Genomic DNA, 18,840 nt, shown 5'->3' with positions numbered 1-18,840 from the left:
AGGTGACTCAGCTCACATGATAAAAGCATGTGGGACACATATACAACCTCAGCCCTTAGGACAAGGGAAGCTGACACAAGATTATGAATTCAGGCCCAGCCTGGGCTACATAGCAAGCTCCTGCAGAAAACAAGGGACAAGACTTGAAAACTCCAATACTAACTTACTGACAGGACAGTTGGCTACTTCTTGAAGCCAGTGGTTCTTCCTCAGGTCATTAAAGATGCAGCCAGCTAGAGGACAACAATGGGGACATCTGGAAAGGATGCAACAAACCCCAAGACTCACTCAGGCTCCAAGCAGGGAACAGTGTGGTAAGAGCAACATAAATATCTACAGACATAACTTTATTGGATACAAAGTGTTAGGGTGCGGAAGGGGTTAAGAGTCAGGCTCTGTGTCAGGTGGTGGCTTCTCATCATCAGGGGGACAATCGATGAAGTCAGCCAGCATGGCAGCTGTGTCATCTTGCTCCTTTTAGGGACAAAGACACAAAATTCACAGTCACACACACAGGAGAGCAGGTCAGGCTGGAGCAAGGCTCTTCCCTTGCATAAGAACCGCACTCTGAGCCCAGTCAGCCCAGTGCCCACCCCGTGCCCTCCCTGGCTGACCCTCTCACCTTCTGCGCAGCTGCAGCTTCTGCTCCTGTCTCCACCTCTGCTTCTGCAGGTGTCTCAGGTGGGGGTGGCACCTTGTCACCTCCAGCTTCAGTCCCCTCTTCCAGAAGGGTAGGGGGAGCGGAGGACTCTTCAACAAGCTCCCGAGGAGGCCCTGCTGCAGGACTTCCCCCTTCCTGCTCCTCCTCCTCCTCCTGGGAGGGGAGCACCTCTGGAGCCAGTGTGGGAGCTGTCTCAGGCCCTGGCACCTCCTCTGGCCCCGGCTCTTCCACTTCCAGTAAGAGCCCAGGTTCAGGTTCGGCCTCAGCCACTTTAGGGGAGTCTGTGGGTGGTAGAGGAGGCAGCACTGGGGGTGGAGGTCCACCTTCTTCTACCTCCCCTCCTGCTGAACCAAACTCCACATCTTCTACCTCTTCCAACTCTTCTTCCTCTTCCTCCTCCTCCTCCTCTTCTAATTCACCTTCCTCCTCCTCGAATTCCTCCTCAAATTCTTCCTCCTCCTCCTCTTCCTCTTCAAAATACTCCTCTTCATCTTCCTCCTCTTCCTCAAAGTCTTCCTCCTCCTCTTCTTCATCTTCCTCCTCCTCTTCCTCCTCCTCCTCTTCCTCTTCATCACTACTGTTGATGTTAATAACTGTCAAATCTTCTTCCATGGCTGTGGGTCCTCCCGCCCCAGGAGTCCCTTCAGGGACCAGCTGTGGGGGCGGAAGGGTCACAGGACCAGAGACAGGTGGGGGAGGGGGTGGAGGCGGGGGCAGAGGCCCTGGAGTTGCAGGCAGTTCTTCAGAATCCTCCTTGGCTGGCACGGGAGGGGAGGCCGTTGGTGGGCCAGCAGCAGACACAGGGGGAGGGCTGCCTGCCGGTGGTGGAGGTGGCAAGGATGGAAGGCCCTCGGGTACAATCACCACACTGTCATCAGAGTCGCTTTCCAAGGAGATCTCCACATCAGATGCCTCCTCCTTATCATAGTGGACAAAGGCTGGCCTGGGTACTCTCCCCCCAAAAGTTTCATCTGGGGGTATGCTAGGTGGAGGGGTCCCACTGGGAGCAAGGACAGGGTCCTCACTGGAGCCTGCACGGTGGTTTTCAGGGCCAGGAAGGAGCCTGGGTGGGACAGACACAAGGCCTGGGACAGAGAGGCCTAAGTGGTTGGCTGTTGCTGGAGGTCCAGGACGAGAGGGCACGGGGCCTGTGGATGGCACAGGGGCAGCCAAGGAAGTAGAACCTACTGTGGGAATGGGACCTGCCGAGGGCACGGGGCCTGTTGACGGTATCGCGCCTGGAGACGGCATAGCACCTATGGAGGGCATGGGACCTGGAGGATGGAAGGGTGGGGCCCTGAACGGAGATGGGGCCTCAGGAGGGGGAACTGGGGCAGGTGTGGGACAGGCAGGGCCTGAGCTCTGCAGGGGAGGGACTCGGGGGTGTGTCAGAGCAGAACAGGTCACTAGTGCTTCCGAGCAGAAAGAGGACACCTGGGGAAAGGAAAAGGGGCAAGAGCATCAAGAACACAGGGTCTCACAAGGCAAGCATCAGAGTCAAAGAGAGGTCTGGCCCAGTCAGTAATTACCTCAAGACTATCTTCGTACTGGCCAAGAGAGAACACTTTCAGGGCACAGGCAAGAGGAGGTGGGCAGCGAGGGGAAGGTGCCAGCAGTAAAGCCAGCAGCAGGCGGTAGAGCTCTCGGCGACAGCAGGAACTATTGTAAGGGGAGCCGCCTAGAACCTCACCCTGCTGGACAGTCATGACCAGGGGCAGGACTAGATCATGAAGTCTCTGAAAAGCAAACAATGAGTCTACAAATGCCACCAAGACCACCCAACCCTCCAAGGCCAGGGCCCTGTTCCCAGGTTTCAGTGGGCCCACCTCTGAGGTAAACACTCCCACGTGCTCAGAGCAGCAGCCCCTCCCCAGGCTCATTGAGGGTCATCTCCACTAACCCTGTGAGTCTCCTCCTTGATGAGAGGCCCACACATGAGGATGGTCCGGCTCAGGCCTGAGAAAAGAACAGCATGTTGGCACACAGACCAACAGGGGCACCCAGTTCTGCCACTGCCTACCCTGGGCAAGGAGTTTACCCTCTCAGTTTTCTTCCACTGCTATAAAACAGGGATGTTGACAATGCAGTAAGAAATTATCAATGTATATCTATACTTGAGGAGAATTGGCCTCACCTTGACAGTGAGATAACAGATAGTAAGAATATATGAGACCCAAAGGAAAGTCATCGACTAACTGCATGGCATTCACTTAACTTCTGCCTACATCACCAGATGCACTGGACACTGAATCCACACAGCATCCTGCTCTGCAGGGTACATGAACTCTACTGGCATGGATCCACAGATTCCCCAAGTACTTGTACTGCCCCTGCCACACAGTGCATATGTAAAGTGCTTGAATAAATTAAACTGAGACCTTGAAAGATCAGGGGAAACTACCAGATCCCCAATTTAAGAGTGCACAAAGGCTGCATGACTGTCTCTGATCCTGCATGTTCTACTTTGCCAACTGGTTTTTCAACCCACCTCTCAGTGCGGCTGCACACACATCACTGTTAGCATTCCTATCTCCTTTCCTGTGACTTGCTGGAGCCAAAGCTTCTCCCATATCGAGCTTTAGCTTCTTAGGGGCACTTGGCTTCCCACTTTGCAAACCTCCATCAGAGCTTCCCCTGGTAGCGCACAGCTTGTGGTAAAAGGAAACACAGTCACAAGTACAGGCAAACAGGAAGTCAGGACATTCAGGAAACGGGCACAGGAGCTGGGGGAACAAGAACCAAGGTCTCCCTCACCTTAAGAGCATCCGCTGGTGGAGAGATATCACTGAGTAGGTGGGTGAGCAAAGCCTCTCCTGAGGCCCCTCCCTGGAGCATACCTGCTGAGGACCCACAAACCTGCACCCACAGCTCTAAGATAGCATACACCTTGGTCCGAATGGTGCTGCAGTAGGAGCAAGGAAAGCAGGGTATCAATAGAGGACTGACATGCCCAAGTCCCTGGGGCACCTGCGTATCCTCACCACCCTCTCCACTCTATCCCCTTCCTGGACAATCACCTGTAAGGCCTCTCCTGGCCTGGAGCCAGAGTATCCCTCCCAGCGCTCCAGGTATTGAGGACCTGGGGAAGCAGGCGGATGATCAGGGCCCCAAATCGCAAGAGTCTGCCTCCACACCTGGGGGCAGAGGATAGAACAGTGGCCTTCATTTCCAGTATATTCATTCCCTTCTCCACACTATGACCGATCCCACTTACGCAAGAATCAGTGCAGAGAGCAAGTCCAAGGCTTCAAGGTGGATAGAGGGCAGCAACAGCAGTTTGAGGGGGCCATCTCCAAGCAAGTTCTGGAGGAAAATTCAGCACAAGTAAGATGGAGAAGGAGCACCAGGGGAAGACACAAAGAGAGCGGGTGTATCAGACTATACAACATGAACCCGCTCTCTGTCCCAACTCAACCCAAACCCGTCTCCCATCCTGCAGGAGAGGATAGCCAAGCCCTTCAACAATGCCTTGGCTCATGCCCAAATTCACTCTCCGCACTAACCACAGGTGGCTCTGTTCTGTGTGAGCAAGCCCACTGACAGTAGCACATGTGTCAGGGACACAGGTTCAGAGATGACAGTGTGGGTGTTGTCCAGGTACCCAGGGCCCCAAGCAAGGCTACATGTGGAAGACCAAGTCCACTCACAATATTCTTGCTGCTGATGCTGAGGATCCGGCAGATAAGGTCCAGGATCTCCTGCACAGGAACGGACACAGGAGCCCCAAACTCAGAGCTAGAGAACCAGACCAAAGAGAATCTCAGCAGTCACCCCAGCTTGACTCCACACACCCACCTCAACTTCTCTAGCCCTAAGACCATTCCCTCCAATACCTACACACCTGAGCATGAGCCCCAGGCAACGGGCCAGACCTGAAAACCTCTGCCGAAGCTGGAGGAGGACATGAGTGTTACCACCATCTTCTGAGTGGGAAAGTAGCATCTCTACTTCAGGGCCTTCACTCTGCACAGGATCTGGGCAGCAACACAAACACATGTACACTCTGTCTTTCTCCCATCCCTCCTTTCTCATGTGTGTGAACTGCCCATTGTGTGTGTGCTGGGACTCAAATCCCAATGCTCTGGAAGAGCAGTCAGTGTTCTGAACCTCTGCACCATCTCCACTCCAGCCCCCATCCTTTCTCATTTGTGGTAGATGACCCACTTATGATCTCATCCCTGATGCCCAAAAACCCACTGGCCTGCCTCTCTGGACCACCCTCCTGTCCCCTCCTGCTGCAGCCTGGGGAAGCCCATCTGTGTCCTGATTACAAGGTCCCTACCGGTCTCTGCTCCCTCATACAGGGTTCCCAGCAAGTTGTGCAGTAAAGCCAACAGGTTGTGTAGCTCCTGCTCCCAGTTCTCTGTGTGCTTCAGGCCCTGGGAAAAGCCAGCACCTAACGAGGGCAACCTGGAGTAACACTCACAGGCCAACTGCAAAAGGGAAGAAAGCTGCTCAGAAAGGAACTAGCCCAGCCATGGGTCTCCCACACCAACAGACCAACAAGAGCTCAAGGAACAGTGAGACAGAAGTCTCCAAGAGGACAAAAGCCATTAATTGTGTATGTTAACAGGAAGAAAGCAAGAAGAGAATACAAATGCTATAACAAATAATGGCTAAGAATGAGCCATGAAAGATACTCCAGGTCAGAGCCCCTAGACTCTGTGCCTCTCCTTTCCCTTTACCTGTTGGAGCTGAGGGTTCAAAGCATCTAACCGAGACAGGAAAAAGGAGGTGAGCTTGCCCTGGAGGGAAGAAAGAGGTTATGGGGCAGTGCCGAGAAGATTCTCCACAGCAGCCTTTCCACCCGAGATTCTGCTTTCTTATAGACACAGGAAGCATGATGCACCCATGGGGCGGGGGCAGGTATTAGCAGGTCCATTTCTGTGGTAGAGACAGCCTGCACGTGAGCTCTGGTTCTTTAGCCTCCTTCCTGGGAGAAAAGGCCTGACCCCTGAACCCAAAACAACTGGGCTCCCTCTGCTAGTTTTTGCAAATGACAGTCATATTTCTCTCTAAGCCAAAATGACAGTTCTGAAAAACAGAAATACCCACAGTCCAACTATAGGAGCTGACATAGAGAAATAAGGATCCAGGTTAGAATTATTGCTCTGCCCAGAGGGATGGGTATGGGACTGGGTCACAAGAACAGGCTGGGGGGCAGAGCAAAGGCAGCAAATCTCAGAGCTGCCACCTGTCTGTGAGCAAACCACCTGCCTCATACAAGAAGGCCTGGAATAAGTGTCTAGCCTATGGTCCACAATTTATTTGGGGGTAGAATAAAGGGGGTTTGTGAACACATGAGTAATAGTGGGGGAAAGTCTATCATTAGTTTCAGTAACTATAAATAAAATACAGTATATCTCTCAATTTTTTTCTTTTGTTTTTGAGACAGGATTTCTCTGTATCTCTGGCTGTCTTGGAACTTGCTTTGTAGACCAGGTTTGCCTTGAACTCACAGAGATCCACCTGCCTTTGCTTCCCCAGTGCTCAGATTAAAGGGATGCACCACCACACCTTTATTTCTGTTTCACCTAGTTACTGAAGGAATGCTCTCTACCTTAAAATTACTACATTACAGCATTATTTAAGCCGGCAAGACAGCTCATCCAGTCAAAGCGTTTGCTACATAAGCCCAATGGCCAGAACCACGGCAGGAGAGATCTACTCCTAAAAGTTGTTCTCCAACTTCCCATGTGTACCATAGGATATGCATGCCTGCCTAAACAAGAACACATTATATACAAATTTTCTTAAAGACCTTATTTAATCTGTTAATAAGTTTACATATACTATTCTAAAAGATTTTAATTTTTGTGTTTTCCCACATGAATACCTTGTAGATGTTGATTTTTTTCTTTCTACCATGTGGGTTCTGGGAATCAAACCCAAGTCATCAGGCTTGGTGGCAAGTGCCTTACCCCATTAAGCCATCTTGCCAGCCCTAATCTATAATTCTTAAACTGTTTTAAAACACTTTAATTAAAATAGAATGTTTGTAATTCCATACATTTTTTAAAGATTTATTTATTATGTATACAGAACTTTGCCTGCATGTATGCACAGCAGAAGAGGGCACCAGATCTCATTATAGATGGCTGTGAGCCACCATGTGGTTGCTGAGAATTGAACTCAGGATCCCTGGAAGAGTAGCCAGTGCTCTTAACCTCTGAGCCATCTCTCCAGCACCCCATTTCCATACATTTTTGTTTCATGAAATTAAACTATAACTCTGAGAAGGCTGAGGATGTAACTGAGTGCTTGAATTGGGTTCACTACACAGCAAGAAAAAAAAAATCATGTCTTGATCACTTATAAATTCTGCTAACTGTAATTAAGAGCACCCATATGAAAATGAAGATTCAGTACAAATATATTCACTGAGAAATACCTGCCTTGAGAGGTCACATACTGTAGGTAACTAGTTACACTGACACACACACATACATACTTACCCAAAAGAATATGCATCAACATGTCCAGTAGATGGTTGAAACCATAAATAGGTTATATGTTTTTTATGATATATATATATATATATATATACACACACACACACACACACACATATATATATATATATATTACATACATACATATGCTATACACTAGGTTTTAAAATTCCAATCACATGTATAGTAGGTATTCCGTTTATTTTGTTTTGGAATTTTTTAAGTCTCACTATACAGCTTAGACTAACTCTGAGGGCACCACCACCCCAAGCCTATGTTTTCCCTATACACACTGACATATCATAAAATTTAAGTTACGGGCTGGAGAGATAGCTCAGTGGTTAAGAACACTGACTGTCCTTCCAGAGGACCCGGGTTCAATTCAAAGCAACCACATGGCAGCTCACAGCTGTCTGTAACTCCAGCTCCAGGGGACCTGACACCCATGGCAAAACAGCAATGTATATATAAAATAAAAATAAATAAAAATTTAAGTTACAAACAGGATACAGTAAGAGCTTGATAACTTTTAATAATAAACCAGAATGATTAATAACAACAGATTGCTCTTGAGTTGTACACAACTTCATTCTCTTTCTCAGCATCTTAGCTGCTCTCTGCATTGTCAAACAATTACAGTACCACAAGTTCAAACAACCCTTATTTTACTTTATGATGACCTCAAATGCTGTCAATTCAGGCAGGCCAAAGAGAAGCTGCAAAATACTTCCTTTAAGTGAAAAGGCTGAAAAGTTCTTGACTTAATAGAAAATAAAATTTTAAAAAATGCTGAGATGCTAGGATCAGTTTTAAGAACAAGTCTTCTTTGAGTAAAATTGGCAAGGGAAGACTTATCAGGCTTGGTGACAAGCACCTTATCCATGACAAATCCATGGTACTATTTCTGCCTGAACAAGGGTAGCTGAAACCAGGAAAAACAGAACCAGAAATACAGTGAGATGTTGATAAAGTCTCTATAGCACCATTCTTCCTGAAGGGAACTTAGTATTTCAGGAACAGATAGGACAGCAGAAAAAACAAGCAAAGCAATCTAGAGATTCAATAGGCAGAACAGAAAGGAGAAGGGATCGAGGGGGTGGGACTTGGAGTGTATCTCAGTGGTAGGGTAGTCATTAAAAGGAAGGGCTGGAGGTGGCAGGGGTTGAACAGTGGTTCAGCCATTAAGCACACTGGCTGCTTTTGCAGAGGACTCAGGTTTGGTTCCCAGCACCCATGTGGCAGCTCACAACCATCTGTTAACTCCAGTTCCAGGAGGCCCAACACCTTCACAAGCCTCCACAAGCACCAGAGACACATGTGGCTCACAGAGAAACACACAGGCAAAACACCATACATTTAATTTAAAAATAAATAAATATAAAAATTATTAGAGAGGGCAGGAGGGAGGGAGAACAGAGGAAAGGAATTTATGGGTTAGAGAATGGGCCCTAACATCAGACAGACACAAGCTCCAAACCCTTACTCATCGTAGGCAGGAAATTTACAACAATGCCCTTACTGTAAGGACTAAATAAGTACTCCGAGGTAGTATCGTTATACAGTAAGTTTAGAAATGGCAGGGATAGAATCTAAGGTGGAGAGCTATTACAGTTCCTTCCATTAGTACTTACTTTTAGAGAACCACAAGCCCGAGGAAAATAGGTCACACACGCCTTCATTCCCTCCAAAGCTGATTGCTCACACTGTGGGAAAAGCAGAAATCAGAAGGAAGAGGCCAAGCACCTTCCATCGCTGGCCCATAATGTCCATCCCCCTTAAGTCAGTCACTATTTTCTAACCCTCACACTCCCCGAGTCCTACTCCCTAAGCAGTTCCTGTAACGTTCTTTAATCCAAACAGCATGAGAACCAGAACTGCAGTCTCACCTCTGGTCTGAGGCCCAGCAAGGAGGTAAGAAGCCCAGGCAGGTGGTTGGTAGAGATGTCCCGAAACAGTGTAGGAAGCTGGGATGCATATCGGAGCAGATCCCTCAGGACAGCCACTGCCAGCTCCATTGTGGTTGGGGAGTCCTGGGACTGAAAGCAAAGGCACCCATGCTGCAAACCTCACCTTCACTGTTGTTGGAAGGCTTTTAAAACACCACAGCTAACATCAACATTACCATCACATTTAGCATCACCAAGGAAGAGAATAGAGATGACAAAAGGAACCTATGTGTTTATAGAAAGGATGTGTTTACATTTTAGTGTCTAATGTCTGGAAAACTGGAGACATCAGCTTGCCTAGCATGCATAAAGCACTGGGCTCTGTCCCCAGAACCTCAACAATAGTAAATTACAAAAATACATCTGGTTCCCAGGAAATTTGTTTGAGAAAAAAAGAGAAAAAAAAAAAAAAAAAAAAAAAAGAGGCAAAGCCACACCTTAAAAGATTTGTGTTTATATTTCAAAGTCTTTATTACCCCCATACTGCATTCTCTGCCCCATTTCTCCAAGTTAAATTCACACTTCATGAGGAAAAGCTACTTGATTTCAGGACTTAACAGGAACTTATGTGGGGGGGGGGGAGGATCACTTGGCATATACCTTCTTCTAAACCAACAACACATACAAGAATATTAACAAAGAAAATATGAACAGCCAAGCAACTGTTGTGTGCCTATAGTCCCAGCTAGCAAAGGAGCTAAGGCAGGATGGTGGCCAGAGACCAGGACTTGGGAGGACAGCCTGGGTTTTCTCTTAGCTCAGAAATAATTCATTTTCTTCCCTCCCCCCCCCCCCATTTGTTTATCTGTGAAGGCAGGAGCATGGAAGTCAGAGGACAACTCTCAGGAGTCAGTTTTCCCTTCTATCACATCCAGAACTGAACTAAGGTTATCTAAGGCTTGGCAGCAAGTGGCTTTACCCACTAAGCCATCTTGACAAATTCCTTAAAATTTTAAAAAGAGTGAATAATTGGGCCCATGAACTACAAACAAGCCTTCAACACTATCCAGCAATTCTACTACATTTCTCTTCAGCTAGCTTTCTCCATGAACTTTCAAAACCCAATTCATCCCATCACGTCACCCTGCATGGCCTTACCTTCAATTTAGCAGAAAAAAAACTGAAGCCAAAGACCAGGGCTACCTTAGCCTTCAACCTCCAAACCTGAAAAATCAGGCACCCTCATCCATCCCTACTCACCTCCCTTCCTCCTCCTGCTTTACAAGCCCCTACTGCTGCCCATACACAACCCCTTCACTGGCTTAATACTAACCTTTCTTCTCTTCCCACTGACACCCACACAGGTTCAAATTGTGCCCATCTTAGAAATCCTTTGAGCAAATACAAACTCTACCCCCAAATCCCAAGACTGCCCAATTCTGGCTTCCTTGACAATCAAGATCTTGAAAGGATCTTGTATCTCCTTCCCTTCTCCCTCTTCTCTCACAGTTGCTTCTCTTCCCAATCCAGTCTAGCTTGTGTCCACAGCTCTGCAAATACTACTTCTACTAGTCTTGTGAACTAATGTTGTAAATGACTCTGGGTCAGTCCTCTTCCACCTCAAGAGCAGAAACAGAGGTCACTCCCAGGAAGATAAATAGAAGTGACTGCTCCCTCTTTCCTCACATACTCCCCTGGAATCCACCCAACTCACAACCTTACTTACTCCTCCCTCTTCCATTGGGTTCCATCCAACCCACAATCCTGGTGATCTCTTTGGCTTGCTCTGTGTCAGTCTCAGTCTCTTCAGTGAACTCCTCCTCCACTGACCATTCAGAACTGGCAAGGACACATACCAAACCCACCCTCATCTTCACTATTGGCTAAATGCTGACAACTCCCTGGTAAAACACCCCAACAGAAGCCCTCTTCCAGGTCCTGGTCATAGGTCATATCCAGAGGATGCCTACCGAAAGGACCGCTACTCAACACTCCAGGTCATACTCAGTGCTTTCATTTATTCCCTCTGAGCCTTGACTGCCTTCCAAGGTTTCTGAAGACCACAAATGTTGGTCTTATCTTCTCCCTAAAGCCCATCAATCAATCAATAATGAGACTGCTCACTTGGCTGTCAAACCCACCTCCCTCTATCAGCTTCACTACTACCACCCTCCTCCAGGCTACTGCAAATGTTCTCCTCTACTCCCCATAGTGCCATCTACCTGATCCTTCTGCTTCCAGTCCTCTCCTTACTTGTTCTTTCTTTACCCAGCACCCACAATGAAGTTTTCAAATGTGAAGATGTCATCACCACCAATTCACTGTCGCCACTATGTTTTTCATAGTCTCCAAGTTACATCTACTGAATTCTTAATCCCCAACACAATAGTGCCGAGGCAGCATAGTTCAGAGTCAGAAAGAGACAGTTACTACAGGACTAGACAGATGTGTTATGGGGGAAGCGCGCGCGCACATGCACACACGCACGCACGCGCACACGCACACACGCGCACACGCACACACGCACGCACGCGCACACACACACTTATAGAAAACTTCAGAGGTATTGTTCCTCAGGAAAAGACACAAAATGTAGCTGAGAGTGTGAAATGACAAATGAAGTAATCTAACAGATAAAACTATTGGGAAGTTTAGAAAGACCTCTATTCAAAGCCTAATCTCTGTTCACAAAGCAGAAAACTGTTTTCACTCACTCTGTCTCCAGAGCTAATGTCCAAACACTCGACCCATACTGGGGGCAGGATGGAGGGGAGCAGATCCTTACCTGCAACACCTGCTGAATGCTCCGAAGCCAAGAAACACAGTGCTGCTGGAACAGCTCCGTGGGGCTCTCCCCCACCAGCAAGGACAGCAGACACAGGCCTTCAAACCTTAAAACAAGAGGGTGATAAGGAGGTGGAGAACAGACTTCAGAGAAACCTACTGACTGTTCCTTTATTTTCACTGGGCTGTAATTAAGACTCCATTCCCAAATTTACTGTGGCTTCTCTGTCCTGAGACTGAAGGAGGACTCAGAGTGTGGAGGTTTATCAAAGAAGAAAGCAGAGCTAACTCAGTGAGGAATGGCAGACAGAAATGATGAGCTTAATTCCAAGTGAGCTCACAAAAGGGAAACTCCCCCCACCCCAGCATCTGGAACAGGAAAAAACCTCTTGAATTCATGGGGTGGGGACAAAGGATAGGCAAATCCACACTCAACCCACTTCCTAAAGGCACACCGTAAAAGACTTACCGAGTTTTAATGGAACCAAGATGTGCATTACTGATATTCACCAAAGCCCCAAGAGCTGAAAGATTCTAAAAGCAGAGGAAAAAAAACAGGGGTGAATCAGGCAAAGGTCACTAAAGATACAGAAGAAATTCTCCAAGCCTTTTACTGTCCCTGCACCTAGGAAGGTTTTCTGAAGGTGCATTTTCTGAGTTCAAAAAAGCCACCACAGCTGTCTGTCCTTCAGTCTGTTTCCTCAAATTCTTTGTCTGATTTCCTCCCTCATTTCCCATGCCAAAAAACGAAGGAAAAAAAAAAAAAAAAAATCAGAGTTAAGAGAGAGCAGCCCAACTCATCTACTAGATTTCAATAAGGCACAAGATATCCCTTATCCCTACAAAGCACCTAGCATAAAGACTTCCAGGAATACTAGCTGAATGCATCTTCTGTCACGAGGAGAAACACTTTCTTCCTCATATTCCAGGCTTAACACAAACACGGACTCAACCAGTCCTCCTTCCAACCCTTTCCTCGTACACAGAAAGTGGTGTCATATCAGCCCTTTTATAAGCAGCCTCCCTGCCACACTGCCTAAAGCACTAGACGCCTCTTGGACACCCAATCTCCCAAAGGTTAGAAATCATTCATGCTAATTCCAAATGGCACAGCTGATATCATTTATTCATTTTTATCTGTTTGTTTGGAGGTGAGGGGTTTCCAGACCGTGTTTCTTTGTGTAGCCTTGGCTGTCCTGAATCTTGCTTTGTAGATCAGGCTGGTCTCAAACTCACAGAGATCTGACTGCCTCTGCCTCCAAAGTATTGGATTAAAAGTGTGTGCCACCACCACCTGCCTCATTTTTGCTAATTCCACATTGCACTGGTCAAATGAAGAAGGCACAGTTGAATAAAGTAAGATCCCAGGACCATCTACTTAGCTCAACAAGCCTGACAACTTGCATTTGATTCCCCAAACCTACATGTAAGAGAATCAACTCCCAAAGTTGTCCTCTGACCTCCAAATGTGCACCATGGCATGTGTACATCTGTACATATACAAAATAAAGGAGTGTGAACTTTCATATTAAAAAGGTCCTTACTCAGGTAGGAGAAATTGTTCGTTCATTTATCCAGTACGTGTTTAATAGTGTACTTAACATTTACTTTAGGACAAACATTGTTTTAGGCGCTGGGTAGCTTATTTCCCAGGTGGAGGAAAAGTGTAAATAAGAAATCCAAAAGGTAAACACAGCTGAGTATCCACAATTAGAAGGTCCAAAATGGTCCAAGTCCAAAACATTGAGCTCTGAGAACCTAACACAAGTGGAACTCCACACCTGACTTTAACTCAAAGTACAGGTGAAGTCAGGGGTAATGGGGCATGCCTTTAATCCCAGCACACAGGAAGCAGAAGCAGGTGGCCCTCTGACTTTGAGGTCAGCCTGGCATGAGTTCCAGGACTTCCAGGACTACACAGAAACCTTGTCTCAAAAACAAACAAAACCCACAAGTGAAGTCTATGGCATACACATTTAATCCCAGCACTGAGGAAGGAAAAAGGCAGGTGGATCTCTGAGTTCAAGGCCAGTATGGTCTACAGAGCAAGATGTAGGCCACCCAGAAATACATAAACAAAGGCTAAAGACAGCTCAGTGGTTAAGAGTACTGTTGCTCTTCTAAAGGACACAGGCTCAAATGCCAGCACTCATGTAGTGGGTCACAACCATCTGCAACTCCAGTTCCAGCAGATCCAATGCCCTTCTGACCTCCATGGGCATTGAGTACATACATGATGCACATACAACCATGCAGGCAAACACACACACCTATGTAAAAGCCAGACATAATAGCAGTATAAGATCTGTGACCTCAGTGTCCCCTATGGAGAAATAGGCAAAAGCATCAACAGAAGCTCTTGGGGCTGTCTTGCGTGGCTTACACAATAGCCAAGAGACCTTGTCTACAAAAGGGAACTTAAGGACCTCACGGTTTTCCTATGGCTTTGATTTGTGCATCGTGCTACCCTCGTCCAAGTCCATCAACATGAACAAGCTCACACACCTGAGCAAGATAGCGTACAACTTTAATCCCAGCAATCCCAGGTGTGGGCAGTCACAGCTCAATGAGCTCCAGACCAATCAGGGCCACATAGTGAGACCCTGTCTCCAAAAGAAAACAAAAAAGGCAGAACTACACAGACTGCTTATAGAAGTCATCCACGTAATGAGGATGACAATGCCAGTCTACCTACCTCACCAGCCTCAACTCTACCATTCTCTTTCCTTCAACATGTAAACCCCTAATAAACAATGTCCTTATTTTCCGTTCCTTCCCACGTAAGTGTCCTCTAACATTATAACCACCCCTTCCACTTTCTTTCATTATCCAACCTCTGCTCATCTTAAACGCCAGGTCCTTTGGGGGCAATCTCAATACTCTATACCGGGTTAGGGGCTTCATACCAGATTCAATTTTGTGTCACACCATCTTGCTCATCGTCATCATGGCTGCAATTGAAGCGCCTAATAGTAGATTAGGTCCTAGGCTAAGAGCTACTAAATATTCATGTTCAATTAGTCCAGGGAACCCCCCCCAAAAAAAGTTTCACCAAAAGAAAAATGCTGAAAAACATTCAACTAGTTAAGTGACCTTGCATAGAACTGAGTCCTTTTATTCCTTTGTGCCTATCAATGACCGAACAGAAACAGGGCCTAATTTTTACCTGGAGAAACAGCAAATAATGAAACACGTGAATCTCATCCCGAATGTTAAGCGAGGACTAATCTCTACCCTCGGCTCTCCTCTCCTCCAGCTCACAGCTGCAGCTGCAGCTTCAAGAAGGCGTGATCACAGTCCTGGCTGCCTCGCCAGCCTTCCCACGGTGACCAAGCGAGCCACGGACTTACCTGAGCCCCACCCACTGTCCCATGCAGCCGCAATAAGCACATGAGCCCAGGCAAATGCGGGGCCCAGTGAATTGGGGGATGCACAGGGGCAACGGGGGACCCCGTTCGCGGCTGTAACAACCCAGAAACGCTCTCCAACAGCAGCAGACGCAGTCGTGGGCCCGACCCCACCGTAGAGAGACCCCCAGTCCCGCCAGGAGCCCCAGCCGGGGAGCCCGCGGAGGGCCCACTGAGAACGGCAGCCGCCATCTTCCCGGGCTCGAGCAATGGCGTAGCGTGATGACGCAAACATGGCGCGACGCACACCGCTCGGGGAGGGGTCTTGAGGAGGGGGCTGTGACTGCCTGAACTGGATAAATGGGGGCTGACGCCCTTGCTGCAGGAGGGAGCATGCGCAATGTATGGGGATTGCGGGCGCCAAGACAACCCCGGAGCCACTTGCCCAGGACCAGGCGCCGGAGGGCGGGGCGGAGGTGGAGCTCCGCTGGCCAGACACGTGGTCACCAGGAAAGGCGCGGAATCTGAAAGGCTTCCATCCAATTCGGTTTCTGGTCATCTTCGCCCGGGTCTCAGTAATCCTTTCTAAAGAGTCAACTCCCAAGTCTGAACTGCATTTCCAACAAAGGAAAAACAAGGTCAAACTGCACATGCCGTGAAGTAAAAAGAGAAGTGCCATTCTGTCCCCCAGGCACTCACTCCCACAGTAATGTGTGTATTTATATTAGTCTACACACAAACATAGTTTGTTTTTGCAAGAGTAGAGTTTGCCTTTGGCTTTGACCACTCACATAGGGTGGGCCTCTGCATTAATTTCATTGGCTGTGCCATGATTTAGTCATTGCATTCTTGAATACTTAACTACTGCCCCCACCTTTCTCTAATATCCTAGCCATAGACATCCTTATAACTGTGCACTTAAGTAATTGTTAGATTCAGATTCAATAGCCGTGTATGTTCTTGATTTCCTACCCAATTCTCAAGTCCTGCGATTCTGCTTTCAAAATACATTAGCTTGGACTGAGGATATAACCCAGTTGTAGTGTTTACTTCATGAGGGAATCCTTCTGTTCAATCCTCAACACCAGTTAAAACAACACACACACACACACACACACACACACACACACACACACACCCCAAATAGGGTTTTGGGTTTTTTTTTTTCCATTTTCAATTTCTAACACCACCCTTGTCTATATCATCACCCTCTCTCATGACCTCTTACAACCTCTGTAAGACCCTCAGAATGAGGAGTCTTCCAGGTTCGGTCGATACCCCAAGAACTCAATGTCCAGTCCAGTTGCTGCAAAAACGCAAGAGGCTTTAATGAACAGGAAACGTTTGCGCAAACGGGCTCCTCCAGCATGCAGGCTAGGGAGAAGCCCCCTCCCCTGGGCCCAGGTGTTTTTAAAGGCAAACCCACAAGCTTAGGGAGAGGGTGGGACCCTCTGTCCATTGAGTACCTGACCCTTGGAGGCCGGATGGTCTCGCTATTAGGGTCAGCAGATCTTAGGGCTTCAGGTGTGCTAATTCATCTTGTCTGGGCAAACCAGAGTTACAGCTATCTCTTGACTCACAGGAAAGGAGGGGCAGTGTGAATTCTTATCTCAGGGCCTTGTGAGAGGAAGCTAGCAAATTCCAAGGAACAGATATTGGTTTCTAGGTTAGTCCATCATTAACATTACTTTTTAGGTCTTTCACCTCTTCTTGCCTTCTTATCTCCCTTAGTAGTGGGCACACCACACAACAACCAAATTAGGCTTTTCTAATACAAATCATTAGTTTTTATTGTTGTTGTTGTTGTTGTTGCTTTTTGACAGGCTGGCATTAGAACTGTGGCAGTTCAAGTGCTGGAATTATAGGCAGGAGCCATCACAGCTTACTATAAATCAGTTCTTGTCATTCCCTGCTTAGAGCCCTTCAGTGGCTTCTAAATGTCAGAAGAAAATTCTGTTTTCTTACACATACAAGAATCTATATGATCTGACCTCAACGTATACAAGTATCATTTCTCCTTTCTTCCTCTAGTCTTTTGTTCGTGTTTTTTTGGCAGGGAGATGCTTTTTTTTGTTTTCTCCCCCCCCCCTTTTTTTTTCATCCTCCAGCCTTCTTTTTAAGTAGCCTCAAGCCAATCCCCATCACCAAGACTCACTTTTTTTTTTTTTTTTTTTTTTTTTTTTTTTTTGAGACAGGGTTTCTTTGTGGCTTTGGAGCCTGTCCTGGAACAAGCTCTGGTAGACCAGACAGGTCTCAAACTCAGAGATTCAGAGATCCTCCTGCTTCTGCCTCTGGAGTGCTGGGACTAACGGCGTGTACCACTATGGCCCGGCTCAGACTCACAATTTTTAAAGGCAAGGTCTTAGGTAGCCTAGGCTGCTGAACTCCCTAATTCGTTAAGGATGGCATTAAACTCCTGAATCTTCTGCCTCTACCTGCCAAGTGCTGGGATTCCAAACCTGTACTACCATGCCTAATTCATTCGGTGCTGGGGATTGAACCCAGGGCCTCATGCAAGCTAGGCAGATATTTGACCAAGTGATCCTCATTTTTGACTGGTGTGTGTGTGTGTGTGTGTGTGTGTGTGTGTGTGTGTGTTGATTGTGGTGGGGGTGGTGGTAATGATGGTGGTATGGGGGTGTGTGCTGGTGATGGTGGTGTGTGGTGATGATTGTGTGTGTGTGTGGTGTAGGAAGAGGTACATGCCACAGTGCACTTGTGGAGCTCTGAGGATAACTTTAGGGAGTTTCAGCAAGTGCTTCCTTCTCTCAGTTGAACTGGCCCTTTTCCCTTTTGTTTTTTGGTTTTTTGTTTGTTTGTTTGTTTGTTTTTTTAATAGTATATACAGTATATACAGTATATATTTTGGAGGTGCTTTGAGACAAGTTCTCTCCAAGTAGGCTGGCCTCAAACTTGCAGCAAACAACATATCAGCCCGACTCCATCTTAAAATTAGAAGCCATCTTGTTACGAGGTCAAAATAAGTTCATTCATGTTTTCTATAAAACTTGGGTTTGACTATGTCTTGACCCATATTCTGGAATTTGACTTGTTCCACACCCTAATACTCTAACCTCCACCCTGAGAAGATAAACTATTTTGCCAAATAATTTTGAAACATCCTGCCAAGTTCTTATAACCAAAAACCCTTGAAAACTCCTTAGCCTTGCAGTTTATGGGCTAATATAAGCCCAACCTCCTCCTGTGTTTGATGCTATTCCCTCAAACCCACTTTAGGGAGATAGTCTGACAGAACATAGACCTTGCTTAATTCAATTAAAAGAATTTGGGAAATGGTCTTTACTCTCATTTGGAGGGATTAACACAACCTTCCTGCTTCTGCTTTTTGAGGATTGGTGTTAAAGGCTTATATCGACATCATCTCACCTAGCTGTCATGAACCACCCCCCAACAACTCCTCAAGCAGAGTTTCAGTATAAACGCTAGTCTAGACTCGTATCAGCATCCTTAGTCCTTAACTCTCCAAGTTCTGGGATTATAAGCATGTACTACCACACCTGGCTCTCATGACCACATTTCCATATATATGAATCATGTACTCCTATCATCTTTTCTTGTCCATTGCTTCCCCTCCCCTGCATACTGGTCCCCTTTCTCTTCCCAATTCCTACACAGACTTTCTTGTCTTTAAAAAGAAAAAAAAAAAAACAGATTCTACATATTCAAGAATATGTGAACTTCAGAGTGGC

The 18,840-nt window shown here is 47.0% G+C and overlaps 1 protein-coding gene across 1 annotated transcript; it reads right to left on the bottom strand.

Moving 5' to 3' along the window:
* Positions 1-328: 328 nt before the first annotated feature.
* Positions 329-15,421, bottom strand: Pelp1 (proline, glutamate and leucine rich protein 1). The gene is made up of 17 exons (XM_051180204.1): positions 15,134-15,421; positions 12,253-12,317; positions 11,785-11,890; positions 9,000-9,149; positions 8,745-8,816; positions 5,347-5,406; positions 4,944-5,094; positions 4,503-4,635; positions 4,309-4,396; positions 3,876-3,964; positions 3,679-3,795; positions 3,416-3,563; positions 3,150-3,309; positions 2,562-2,617; positions 2,191-2,397; positions 623-2,095; positions 329-474 (listed from the first exon to the last, which is right to left on the bottom strand). Exons 1-17 carry the CDS (start codon positions 15,380-15,382, stop codon positions 382-384), a joined length of 3,417 nt encoding a protein of 1,138 aa, XP_051036161.1. The 5' UTR covers positions 15,383-15,421; the 3' UTR covers positions 329-381.
* Positions 15,422-18,840: the final 3,419 nt, after the last annotated feature.

This window comes from Phodopus roborovskii, unplaced genomic scaffold, assembly GCF_943737965.1.
Source record: "Phodopus roborovskii unplaced genomic scaffold, PHOROB, whole genome shotgun sequence".
Classification (NCBI taxonomy): Eukaryota; Metazoa; Chordata; class Mammalia; order Rodentia; family Cricetidae; genus Phodopus; species Phodopus roborovskii.
This window is presented reverse-complemented; position numbering and strand designations above follow the sequence as displayed.